The sequence below is a fragment of the Monodon monoceros genome, unplaced genomic scaffold, assembly GCF_005190385.1.
Source record: "Monodon monoceros isolate NGI ecotype Baffin Bay Population unplaced genomic scaffold, NGI_Narwhal_1 Super_Scaffold_15, whole genome shotgun sequence".
NCBI lineage: Eukaryota > Metazoa > Chordata > Mammalia > Artiodactyla > Monodontidae > Monodon > Monodon monoceros.
The window spans coordinates 85,765,650-85,778,092 of NW_021703771.1; the positions used below are offsets into that span (position 1 = coordinate 85,765,650).

Genomic DNA, 12,443 nt, shown 5'->3' on the forward strand with positions numbered 1-12,443 from the left:
GGCTACATTATCAGGAGAAAAATATAAACAGTTGTAGGTTTAACAGCACAAGAGATTAGCTACATATGCGTAAAATAAACACATTCTAGTGGGCAGAGCTGGACATTCCCATTTTGACTACAATCTGTTGTCCTCAACTATGATTTAATTGTCTTTCACAGCTCAGCTCCAACTGTGACCCCTGCCGCAAACGGGACCTGAAGGCTACTTGAAAGCAACAAGGAAGAGAATTAAAAGTGTGCTTTTTATCTCACTAGAGTAGGACCAGTGGAGTTTACATATGGATGTGCCAGAGTCACCTACGTGCTGTACGAGAAACAAAGTTTCTGCATGCTAGCAAGTCATTTTTACTGTGAATCACGGCGAGTTAGGCCAACTGCATTGCTTGCACACTTGAATTCACCTGCAGCACACAAGGACCCAGGACGGCACTGCCACCACCGAGGATGAACAAAGGTGGTGTCAGTGCGGCTCTCGAACGAACGTGTATTCTCCTCTTATTTATTTTAAGGCCTTATTCCCTTCCCCCTCCCCGTGAGCCTACCAATCAAGCCAAGACTTGCTGCCACGAGAAAGTCATTGCATCTTTAAGACACAGGCTCCGGCTCACATGGACGGAGGTGACACGGGCGTCCATGAGGCTAGGAGGCGGGCCTGGGCGGAGGCATCGTACTGGCTGTCGGCAATATCTGTGGCTGAGGAGGCCCCTTCGTACAGTGGGGATCCCGAGGAGGAGGGAGCGGAGACTGGATGGGCGAGAGAGGCAGAGTGGGCAGAAGAGCCTCGAAAGAACTGGGCTCCCAGCCCGTTGGATATCCCTGCCGCCTGGGCACCGGGGGTGATGGTGCCGCTGCTCACGGACCACAGGCTGGGGTACTGACTGAAATGGAAAAACAGACAAGTCAGAGACCTGGGAAGGGGCTCCAGATCAGCTGCAGGAGGGGAAAACAAGCGCCCCAAATCCCACTCCTGATAAGTGGGTTATATGGCAGCTTTCTTTCAAACGGGCCACTTCCTCTGTGTTACTAAACCACACTCTGACGTGCATAGAAGTTATTGTCTCACGTATTAACAATGAACAAAATCATCAGGACAAAATCAATAGTTACAAAGGCTGCTGACGTAGACATAACTCCTGGCAGAGCAAAACACTCCAGCTTTGCTCACGTTCAGAATCCAAAATTCTCAGATATACTGAATCAGATGTTTCAGAGGATGTGTTTAAGTATCTGTTAACTAGCACGCCCCCCACCCTGCAGTGATTCCTTCGAGGGAGACCACAGGCTTCTCAAACACCGAGTGGTGGAGGGTAAGCATCCAGTGGCTGCTGTATGGGCAGCACGTCTCAGCACGCGTTAGTTAGCCTGACCCACGGCAGAAAGAAGTGCACCAGCAGTGAGACCCGGAAGCAAACCCCAATTAATTAGCTTTATCACGTTAGCCTTGTTCTGTGACCACCTCTGAGGTACCATTTCCCCATCTCTGAAAGAAGGAATTGGAAATGGGTATTAAACCCCCCAGTCTGGGAACACAGGCTTGAGTAGCATTACACTAGGCTACAATTTTGTTTCAGGAAAATGTAGAATCCTTTTATAAATGAATAATGAGAATGTATGCTGTCGTGGGCTATACAGTTCACCAAGCCATGTCCTGCACTTCAGATGCATTTGAACGTGGAAACAGGCCTGAGTTAAGTGAGGTAGGTTACCATCCCCATTTTACAGATGCAGAGAAACAAGGCTCCAAGATACACTGACAACCTCTAACATCCTCGGGGCTGGGGGGGGGCCCTTTGTAACCTACAGATCATCCAATTTACAGCAGTTTTCTAGATGCCTTCAGAGCCTTGGAAGAGCCCGCGGATTATGTATTGCTTGCTTTACTTTTAACAGTAGACAATTAGATTCTTATTTTAAAGGAATTGTTTCCTAAAAATAAAGAATTAAGATCTTAGGCAAATAACGATATTCTATACACAGAAACTGCGTTGTTTTTGAGGTCAAGATGCCTCGTCTACAGACTCAGTCTGCTGTAAGCCAACTTGTCCAATCATGTAATATCTTTGAGTCCATTTCCTCATTAGAAAACGTGGACTGACCTCTAGCTTTGTTATTTTAGTTCTCTGTTGTAATAATCCTATGAAGAAATGCACTACATTTACCGACCGGCTTGATTTCTTTAAGCCAGTCTCCCTCTATATAACTTCCGAGTTAAGAAAATAGTCATCATTCTTTACAAGTTACCCAGCATATACGTTAAGAACATTGATTCTATATCCACAGAAATCCAACAAAGTTATTTCCTTAATTTAAATCCGCCTGTCAGAAAAGGTTCTGGAAACATTTCTGCAAGAGTCACCCACTGACCCCAATAACCCTGTAAAGACAGGCTAAGGCTGGGGTTATTTAGTGCCCTTTTCTTGAAGAAACAAGGCTCCAGAGACTTGTCGATCACAAGAACTAGTAACCAGCAAAGCCAGGATAGGGTTCCTGGTTCCCTTGCATCACAGCCCAGCTCCCATCCAGCCTGAGGGAGCAACTGGTCTTCCCAGAGAACAGGCTGAAGCAGGAACTCACAGCATTCATGTAACCTGGGGTCCCCGGACACACCTGGCTAAACGGTCAAGTTATAAACAAAAACCCAACACCCATAAGTGAAGGGCAGAATAGAGGCCAGTGAATGAGATGGCATGAAGTCATAGGCACTCCCAGGACAGTTTGCATCATTCCCCAGACATACGTTACCTAGAGCCCGTAGGAGAACCAGCATTCGGACTCATGGGGAGCATGCTGGTGTGGGCAGGCATTCCAAGGCTGGACCAATTGTCGTGGGATGGGAGCATGGACAAACACGCAGATGAACTGTCAGAATATGCTACGGGACGTAAGAAAGTGTCATTACTGATGGGATCTTCCAAGAGTGACAAAGTGCATTGAAATACTACCAATAGCTGGAGCTACCCAACGTTGAAAACAAAATGTGTGCGATATTAAGTAGAGAAAACAGTCCACTAGCCTGATAAATTGGTCATCAGAGGCTAATACTTATTGTCCAATGTATATATTTGAATATATTCCAGTACCCAGGCTTTTTCTCTATCATTAGATCAACAGCTGCCCTGTAGAGATGGAATCCTACAATCACATGAATGAGGATTAATTACCTTTAAAAATAAAATCAATGCAATTTTATCCTGCCTTTTCCCCAAAGGATTATTTCTTAAGAATTAAAAGGGCTTTAGAAACCAGGCAAAATTTAAAATATGATCTTCTAGCCTCTGGTTGGACAACTATTTCCTTCCCAAATAAGCTCCTTTCATTTCAAATCAGCTTGAATTGCTTCATTGTTTTATGGTGTTCATTCGCTTTTTCCCTCCTTTTGGAGCCAGACAAAATGAAGTCTGGGCATCCATGGTGCTAGAGAGAATTAGGTCCAGGGATCTTCATGGTCTGGCCCGCTGATCACAAGACTCAAGCCTGCACCAGGGTCGCCTAGGGGCTTGTTAAACCACAAAGTGCTGGGCCCACCCCTAGAGCTTCTGATTCTGTAAATCTGGGGGCTTTTCAGATGATACTGGGGCTGCTGACCCGGGTACCATACTTGGAGAAACACACGTGTGTCAGTCAAGCTAGTAACTCGAGTGCTTGGCTGGCCCGACATCATCACTTTAGAAAGGGTTCATGAAATATCCAAACCTGGGCGCCTAGACATGGGCCCACAGTCCCGGAGCAAGAACGCTGGAGCAACAACGGCCACATTCAGCCCCAAAGGCCCCCTGGACTGGACGTCTCTGTGGTCGAGCCAGCAGTAACACGGACATGAAAAGAAGGTCCCTCTGGAGTCCTGCAGACTGCCTTTCCCTTTCCAGAGGTCTTCCGGCCACCCCCAAAGCCCGGGCCTGCTTCCGCTCAGGACTTACTTGGAGAATTGTTCCGATGCGCGTAAGGGCTGGGGTAGGGGGCTGGGCGGTGGTTCCTCAGGGCCGGGTACCTTTCACAGCCGTGCGTGGAGGGAAGAGAGAGGGGGCCTCCAAACTGAGGGTGAGGGGTGGCAGGTGGACACAGGGTGCTGGTTCCAGGAATCAACCACCCCCCTGCTGTGAGAGAAGAATGCTGAGTGCCTGACTTTTGCACCATTTCCATTATTTAAAGGACAGGAGGGGAAGCCCCCAGAGGTCCAGCGGTTAGGGCTCCGAACTCACTGCCCAGGACAAGGTTCACCCTGGTCAGGGAACTAAGATCCCACAGGCTGAGCGGCATGGCCCCCAAAAACCCCAAAACACACAAACAAACAGAAACTACCAAAGGACGGGAGGGCAGAGGCCAGGAAGTGGCAGATCTTTTGCTCAGGATTCGTGGACACCGAGGACCCAGCGGAGTCTTCAGGTGCCTCAGGCTGGCCAAGGTTTCTAAACCCACAGGACAGCCGAAACCCTGGGAGACTGACCCCGACCTCAGCCAAGCCTGAAGCCTCCAAAACACCCCTAGAATCCTCCCGGCCTCTTACGGGATGTTCCGTTCGCCCAAGCAGGTTAGCTTTCAGGGCCTACCTTCTGACCTTGAATATAATGTAAAAACATACAGAATTCAGACTCAGAGCCAGGCGCGTTCAGGACACACAGGGCGAGCCGTGCAGCGGAGGCCCTCGTCCCCCTCGTCCCACCCCACAGCGTCACACGGAGGGGTTACTGTCCTGGCTGGAGGGGCACCCATGTTCTGCTCACCTTTCTTCTGCTTTAGGCCCACACTCTCCCCGCCTTACACATCAATCAGAAAATTGTTCCAACATTGCCCTGCCCTCCTTTAAAACTCCAATTTCTTCTCCATTTCCTTTTTAACTTTAAAAAAGAAATCAGAAAAACAACCACTAGGAGGACGACAACTCTGGCTCCAATTCCCAAACTACAAACAATTCTTCAGACAACATTCAAATGAGGGGAAGGTCCACATGTGGCCACAAAGTTTGGGCTCCATCACTTGCCAAAGAAGTTGTTCATATTCTGCTCTATGACGCGGCAGCCCATGAGCCACTTAGGAGAGCTGTTTGTTAAATTAGTCCATAAGATGACAAGAAGGGAGGGAGGGAGGGAGGGAGGGAGGGAGGGAGGGAGACAGGGAGGGAGGGAGGAAGAAAGAAAAAGAAATAGAAAAAGAAAGAAACACACACAGTTTGAGGAGGGTGCCATGCTGGTTCGTCCAGACTCCTGAAGTGGGCAGCAAACACTAACTTTCCTCTCTCAGGGTCCCCTCCCTGCGTGGAGAGGAGGGCTAGACACAGCCCTTCCTCCTAACAGACTGCTGCAGACCGGCGTCACTTCGCTGGCTCATGGAACTCCTAAAGGAAGCTAGACTTAAAGCAGACTTTCCCATCCTACGCTCCACTGCTTCCAGCATGAGCTGATGGGCCATTCCCAGAACCGAAGCAGGCTAAGGGGAAAACCACACGTGATCACAAGCATCGTCCCAAACATGGTCCTCCAGTTTTCAGTCATTAACAAAAAGAGAAACCATCTCAAAGTGGATACGAGCCGGGGCTCTCCTCTTGTCCAACACAGCAGGGTGTCAACACCCATCCAGGCCATGGTTGGAGCTGCCTTGAAGCACAGCAAAAGAACCCCAGTAAATTCTCCCCAGGCTTCTCTGTCAGGAGTCCTGTGGGCTGGGGGAGCATCCGCAAGCCCAGATGGAGCAGAGGCTGAGGGCCAGTAGGTTGAGGACCAGTCGTAACAGCATCAACACACAGGGCCAGGTGCCTCGCACAGCAAAGGTCAATGTGCTCCCCAAGTGCACCCAGAAGCTCTGTCTGCTCCATCCCCAGCTTCCAGCTCCCAGCAGGCTAGCCCCTGAAACAAGGTACATCTGGCCAGAGCGCAACAAACCGTACATGGGGAGTGCCCAGACTGCTGGCTGTCTCCAGGGTCTTCCATCACGTCCTTGTGATGGCTTCTGCCAAAGAAGTGCAGCGAATTGTCAAGGAGGACATTCAGAACACAGTATTTGCAGCAATAGTTCATCTTTCTGCACACTTCTTTGCTCAAAGGGTATAGTTAGAATTCTCTCACCTTTCCTTTGCATCAAGGAAAGCTTTTGCAAATGGATTGTATTTAATTTTAAGAGCTGTGATCTGAAAAACAAGAAGTTGCGTTTACTAGTATGTTGCTCATTCGCCAGAAGATTTAATTGGGCACCGAGAAATCAGGAACCACCAGCACCCCCTCTAAATACTCAAATATAATCAGATTTATTTCCTGGTATATCTTTCTATTTGGATCTGAGGTAGCCGAGGAATCATCATATTTTATAAAGAAGAGCACAGTTACGGAAAGCTTTTAGAGGCTGACTTTCCGAGTGGAATTCACAATACGTTTAACCCCCTGCTGACCATATGCTGTGTGTATCAACCAGACAAACAGGGTCCGCTTGGGAATAGTGACTGGTTCTAGCTGGCAGTCAACACCCAGCGACACCTTGACCAGCTAATCACAAAGCGCCTACACTTTGGGGTCAGACTCAGATATGGATTTACAGGCACTAAACTGTATTCTGTATCTAGGTGACTCTTCACACCACAGATTTGGAGGGATGCCCCCAACCCTTTTAGGAAGATTCCCAGAGTAAGGAGAGCCCCCCCCCCTTTCTCTGAAGTCCTGTTCTTAAATTCTTACAGTCCTTTAACCTAAACGTTTTATTCATCTTTTCATTTTGAGCCTTTAGTAGTGGACACTTTTATGGAAAACTAAAGGGGAAAGTGCTTGAATGAGTACTTATTTTAAAACTTTTCTCCCGCTGTTCCAATTTTATAGTTACGGTAAATTACTTGAAAGGGCATTAATTATCAGTCTAAAAGTACAATAATCACACAGGCTTCTGGCATTCCCGGGAACCTCCAGCAGAGCATTCGCCAGACCGATGGCTGCCCGCGCCCCTCTCACCTCTTCATTCTGATAAGCGGTCACCGCTATGAACTGGGTCTCCGGGAAGCAGTGGCTGGTGATCATGCGCTGCGGACCCCCAACTCTCACGATGTGGATTCGAGGCTCATACTTATGTAAGGAGTTCAACATGATCTGAGAGACATAAACACGGGAATGGTGATCATCAAAGTCCTACCGTTAAGACGAGAAAACATCCATTTGTCCTGCTGAGGAGGAGAAAAATACATCCAAGATGCAGAAAATCCTGCAGCTCGCAGGAAAACGTCTTTCCTGTTGAAGTTGGTAGGTTTCCCATTAGGTGCTGCTCTCACCACTAGTTTGGAAAAGGAATGTGAGATGCTGCACACCATTAAAGGCAATGAATGCCCATCACGAAATGCTTTGACCTGGTAAAGTTCTAAGGCTTCCAGGGCAACTGCAGACAGCTTTAAATGCCTGAGCGAGATCGCAGCTTACGGGAACACCGGGTCTCCCAGTAACAATCCCCAAGTAAAGACGTTCTGTAGAAAAGAACAGATTTACAAGTTTGTTCAGACTCCACGCAGTAAATATGTGGACGTATTCAGCGCTAGAGCGACCGTTTACCATCAAGACTGGTATTTTCTCTATCCCTAGGAAAGTTGAGGGCTAGGACGCAAAAGTTCCCCCAAACTTGAGATCTGCCTGAGTGTTCAAAGGGGAGGCTTTGCGCCCTCTCCCCGCTCTCCAGGCCTTGGTGTTACCGTCGTCAGTTTACTATAAACAACACTGCAGGCTGAACCGAGGAAGGCAGATGTCATCTCCGTGCTGCGCGCAGCGCCCTTGCAAGGCTCCCCGGGGACAAGGTGCAGAGTCTCGGGGCCCGTCCATTGAGCTTGTCGTCCGCCGCCCCGTCCCCGCACCCCATCACACCTACCTGGCCCCCTCCATTGAGCTTGTTGGTGAGCTTGACTTTGCTGAAGGAGACCGGCGCCTTCATCCAGTGCGCCCCGAAGTTGGGCGAGTCGGGATGGATGTAGACGCAGCTGGGCGCCTGCGGCTCAGGCTTGCCCCCTGGCACCCACTCCCCGTTCACGTACTTCCAGCGGTGGTTGTCGGCCGCCACGAAGTCCAGCAGGAAGGAGTACATGGCGTTGGGGTCCAGGCCAGACACGTTCACCTTCAGCACCGGGAACATCCTCCTGGAAAGGAAGGAGCGCAGCTGGAGGACCCCAGATCTGACCCGTTAGAACGAAGAAGCCAGGGTCATCTGCATTTGGAGCAAAGAGGAGCCCCCTTGGGAACTTACAAAGGGGACGCCCGAGCGCCCCCCTTCCCAGGACTCTCCTAGAGCCACAGGAGCCCTCCTCACTACCGCCCCCCCACCCCGGCCTCCAGAGGCAGGGCGGGAGAGGACCTGGCAGAGGGTTGCAGCACCCGGGTCCAGCCCGCGGGGCAAGCGTGGGCGAGGCGCGGCTCGGGGGAGTCCCCTGGGAGACCCTCGTGCCCAGAAGTGAGGATTACGCGAAGAAGTCCCAGAGGGACAATTAGGGGCCACAAGGGTCTGTTCCCCAGTCTGAGCGGAAATGAGCAAAAAGACCGGGAGAAAGTGTTGGAAGGTAAGGAACTTTGCAGCCCGGCTGCCCGGCCCGCCCGAGTGCGTGGCACACGCCGGGTTGGTGCGCGCCTACCTGCCGTTCTTGGTCACGATCATCTCGTTGGTGAGCTCCTTGAAGCGCAGCCACAGCTCGCTCTCCTCCAGGCCCACGCGCAGCTCGCGTTCCGTGGGGTCGCCCTTCTCGCTGCCCGCCTGCAGCTCGCTCTCCACGGCGCTCAGCAGGTGGTCCACTCGGTACTGCAGGCTCTTCCCCGCGCCCTCGGTGCCGGGGGAGCTCATCCTCCCGCCTGACCCTCCCCACTGCCCCCCGAAGCCCCGACTTGCTACCCGAGAGCCACCTTCGCCCCAGTAGGCGGCCGCTCTTCCAGGAAGAGGGGCCGCTCGGGCCAAGACCTGCAACGGCGCCCGGGTGCCAGCACAGACCTGGGAGGAGGGCGAGGATAGAGATCCGGGGGGGAGGGGCGGGGGAAAGGGGTGGGGGAAGGTTATTCCACTTGAACTCCCGCAAGGAGCTACTGGAGGAGGTCTCCGGGGAGAGAAAATCGCCCCTCGGCATAAATAGAGCCTCGAGAGCCGCCGAGGGGGCGCGGCGGATTGGGCCGCGCGCCCTTTGAAGTGCCAGGGCCGCTGCCCATTGGCCGCGAGCGGCCATATCAGACTCAGCCGGGCGCGCCGCGGAGGCGGGGGGCCAACAATGGGCTCCCGCGCCTGCCTTCTGTAAATCCGGAGCCAGGCCCCGCGAGCCCCGGCCCAGCGCCTACACCTCCGCCCTCCTCCAAATGTTTGCACCTCCATCAAAGCGGCCGGGCTGGCCCCGAAGGCCGGGAGGGGATGGGGGACGGACGGGGTGGGGATGGACGGGCAGGGCTCCCGAGCTCGCCCCGCACGCACCTCGCCGAGGAGTTGCCCGGCTGCCCGCGAAGCTCCCCAGCTCTCGCGCGCGGGGCCCTCCTCTCTCTCTCTCTCTCTCTCACCGCACCCGGGACCCCGCAGGTATGCCAGCCTGGAGTCGCACCGCGGCTCTCACCTGCGCCCGAGCCTGTGTCCGTCCCTCGCCAGCGACCATCGCGCACAGCCACGCTTAAGGGCGCGCCGTGTGCCTAGCCCGGGTCGGGCTGGTCTCCGCTCCTCCGAAGGCTCAGCCCGCCACCGAGCCCGGTGCCGTCCCGACACGTCCCTCGGCCCGCGGCGCTTCAGGTGACTCCGCTAACACCCACGACCATGGATCAGCCCACCCGGCGTCCCCTGTTCTCCGCAGCCCTCGCCTGTCTGGAAAGGGAGGGCCCACGCTCGGAGTCTCTGCCCACGGGCCCATCCAGCGCCCCGAGAGGGAGAGGATAGGCCGAAATCAACCAAACGACCCCTTTGGGGATGTTTCCTCGCTCCCCCCTTATCCAAGCAGGACTTTGAGGACGAGGTCTGTGCGTGCACTGAGTGTAACCCGAGAAGTGGCTCCACTTCTGTGGGTTCTGGTCTCTGCTTTCGCGGAAGGTGAGAGTGGGAGGGGGCGGGCCAGGCGTTCCTGGCGAGCCGGGTTCCAGGGGCGTCTTCCCACCCGGCCGGCCGCAGCGCCCGGCCGTGCGGGGCTCGAGTGGTTTATCACCTTTCGGGGAGAACCTCCGCGAGGAGAGCGAAGGAAAGGTGACAAAGAGCAGGAAATAGTTCAATAGGGTCTCTTCAGACAATAACATTCCTCCTAAAACGGGAGCCCAGGAAGGGGGACGGCAGCAGATGCTCGGCGTCGGGACGCGGTCTGCGCGTCTCGGTAAAGAGGGCGCGTGGTCCCAGCCTCGGTTCCCCGCGTCTGCTCGGCGCTCACCCCACCTCACGCCCTCTGGGAAAAGCCACGCATCGGCGGGGCACCCATTCCGAGCAACCCTGCGCCTTAGCAAGGGGGCTGCCTCTGCGGAGAGGTCGTGGAATCTGCGCCCCGCGCTAACCCTGCCCTGCCCAGCGCGAGAATGCCGGGGGACCGCGCGCCCGCAGCCCCCTGGGGAGGGGTGAGCGCGCTCCCCCCGCTACCTTTCCGCCCCTCTCCAGATGGGGCCTGCGGAGTCGCGAGGCCCGGCGCACCCCGCCACTGTCGCATTTCTCAGTTTTTTTTTGTTATTGTTGTCTAGGATGCAAGGAAATGCCCAGGGAGCAGACCCGAGGGGGAAAGTTTCCTTTTGCAAAGAGGCAGCAAAAGGACCTCATTTGCTCCCGGCACCCGGACCCTGCTCAGTCGCCTTCCACCAGGCTCTTCGGGCCATAGGCTTTGGGGGGCTTTCCGGAGAAATTAAAGATGTCTAAAGGTCATCTGTGCGGTTGAGACCTCCCGAGCCTGCGCACTTAGAATAAAGGGGGGTGGGTGTGAGGTGGAGGGAGAAGAAGCGTGGGTACCAGGCAGTTGGGGGTCTCTAAAACCCCCGGCCGGGAGCGAAGCTTAGGACACTCCTTGACCCCTGAGGCGGGAGCTCTCCTGGCGCTGATGCTTCGGGGTCGATTTTCCCAAAGTCTGGAAGCGCGGGTGAGGACCCGCGGGTTTACCAGGTCGCTCCGGTAACTGTGGTTCCGATTTCAATTCGGCTCCACAAACGGGACGGGGCACGGACAAATAACAATAAAGCCCCTGCAGAAAAGAATGTTAGCTGTCAAACGTGAGCAGCGACATTTCTTCCCTCCAGAAGGAAGGTCCAGGGTTCCAGAGCGGCGCGCGGGAAGCTCAGCGCGCAGCTGGGCGAGACGCCGGGGCTTAGGGGCTGCGCCGTAGCTGCGGAGGTCTCCGGACTGTCACCGCCTAGTATTTTTCCTTTCTTCTCTGTGCCTGATTTTCTGGATCTTTGTTCCTTGGTTCTCAGGATAAGCGTCTCCACTCTCCGGGTCCTTTCAACGAAGGCTGCCGTGCATGACAGTTTACAGCCAAAAACTTCCTCCCGCCCAGCTATAAAGAATTCCCAGTTAATAACAAGGTGCTTCCTTGGGGGGAGGAGGGGCCAGGGCTCCCCAGATGTTTCTTTCCCAAGGTCTTTCTCCCGTTGGGAAGTCTAGTCAGCCGGTCCAGAAAAATAAGTGAAGGCCTTACGCTGGGCCTTAGGCTCCACCAATAACTTAAGAAACATTTTACAAAAAAGCACATACACACACACACACACACCCCTCATTTCCCAGAGAGGCGGTTTTCCCCAGATCCACCCTCCTCTCAAGCAACAAAACCATTTGTCTTGGGGGAGCCGGTATCAATGGTGCCGTAACACGCTCAAGGACAGTCAGGGCAGGGACAGCGTTGCGGGACCCCCGCCATGCCCTCCAGTTTCCTTCTTTTATTTTTTCTTCTTCCTTAAAAAATAAATTGATTTTTGATTAGATAATCTGTGCTCACTGTAGAATATACTGCACACATGACGGATGTACATATCTGTATATACATGATGTGTGTGTGCTCGTGTGTGTGTGCACCCCGTGCGCGCGCATATGAAAATGCAAACCTCAAGCGCTGATCACTGCATGTGTGGGTGTATTTTCCTCAACTTTTTTTTTCATTCTGTTCTTCTGGTGAGCCCTTCTTCCATCCTGGTTAAGCAGACTCAACAAAAGCATTTGCGTCCTAAATTTAAGACAACATATAAAGGGCGCTTGATAGCAAATCTTTTCTGTCACTAGTGGGTTTTCTGTCTATCCCACTTGAAAGAAGCCCGATGAATTTTGTTATGGTTTTTAAAGTTGCACAATATAATTCTTTAGACTCCATAGCATTGAAAGTTTTCAAAGGCCACTGGGTTGTCTGGGGCATCTCTGGGTTGTGGAAGAGAGCAAAGACTTGTTTCTCAAAGCCTTTCCCAGTAGTGTCCCAGCCCTGGACCTGGCTGACCCGTCACTGCAGCCCCAGGAAGAGGGCAGTCGGGCTCTCATTTTGAGCTTCCAGACCTCTCTCCGGAAGTGCACGGGAGGGTG

At 53.3% G+C, this 12,443-nt stretch overlaps 1 protein-coding gene across 3 annotated transcripts; it reads right to left on the reverse strand.

The window, feature by feature from the left end:
- Positions 1-606: 606 nt before the first annotated feature.
- On the reverse strand, positions 607-9,048 carry TBXT (T-box transcription factor T). Of its 3 annotated transcripts, none has more exons than XM_029224128.1 (8): positions 8,584-9,048; positions 7,830-8,094; positions 6,932-7,066; positions 6,062-6,123; positions 5,884-5,945; positions 3,920-4,096; positions 2,745-2,874; positions 607-880 (listed from the first exon to the last, which is right to left on the reverse strand). In XM_029224128.1, exons 1-8 carry the CDS (start codon positions 8,787-8,789, stop codon positions 607-609), a joined length of 1,311 nt encoding a protein of 436 aa, XP_029079961.1. In that variant the 5' UTR covers positions 8,790-9,048. The 3 variants fall into 3 exon arrangements, with proteins under 3 accessions (XP_029079961.1, XP_029079963.1, XP_029079964.1); XM_029224130.1 differs by having other exon boundaries at positions 3,920-4,093; positions 8,584-8,789; XM_029224131.1 differs by lacking the exon at positions 3,920-4,096 and having other exon boundaries at positions 8,584-8,789.
- Between the last annotated feature and the right edge of the window lie 3,395 nt (positions 9,049-12,443).

Bases quoted from the DNA above. Each gene is read 5' to 3' on its own strand.
- TBXT (XM_029224128.1), bottom strand. From the start codon at position 8,789: ATGAGCTCCCCCGGCACCGAGGGCGCGGGGAAGAGCCTGCAGTACCGA. The intron at 6,124-6,931 runs GTGAGAGGGGCG...CTTGTTTTTCAG, and splicing joins CCGCTTATCAGAATGAAGAG to ATCACAGCTCTTAAAATTAA. The intron at 2,875-3,919 runs GTAAGTCCTGAG...TACGTCCCGTAG, and splicing joins GCATCGGAACAATTCTCCAA to CATATTCTGACAGTTCATCT.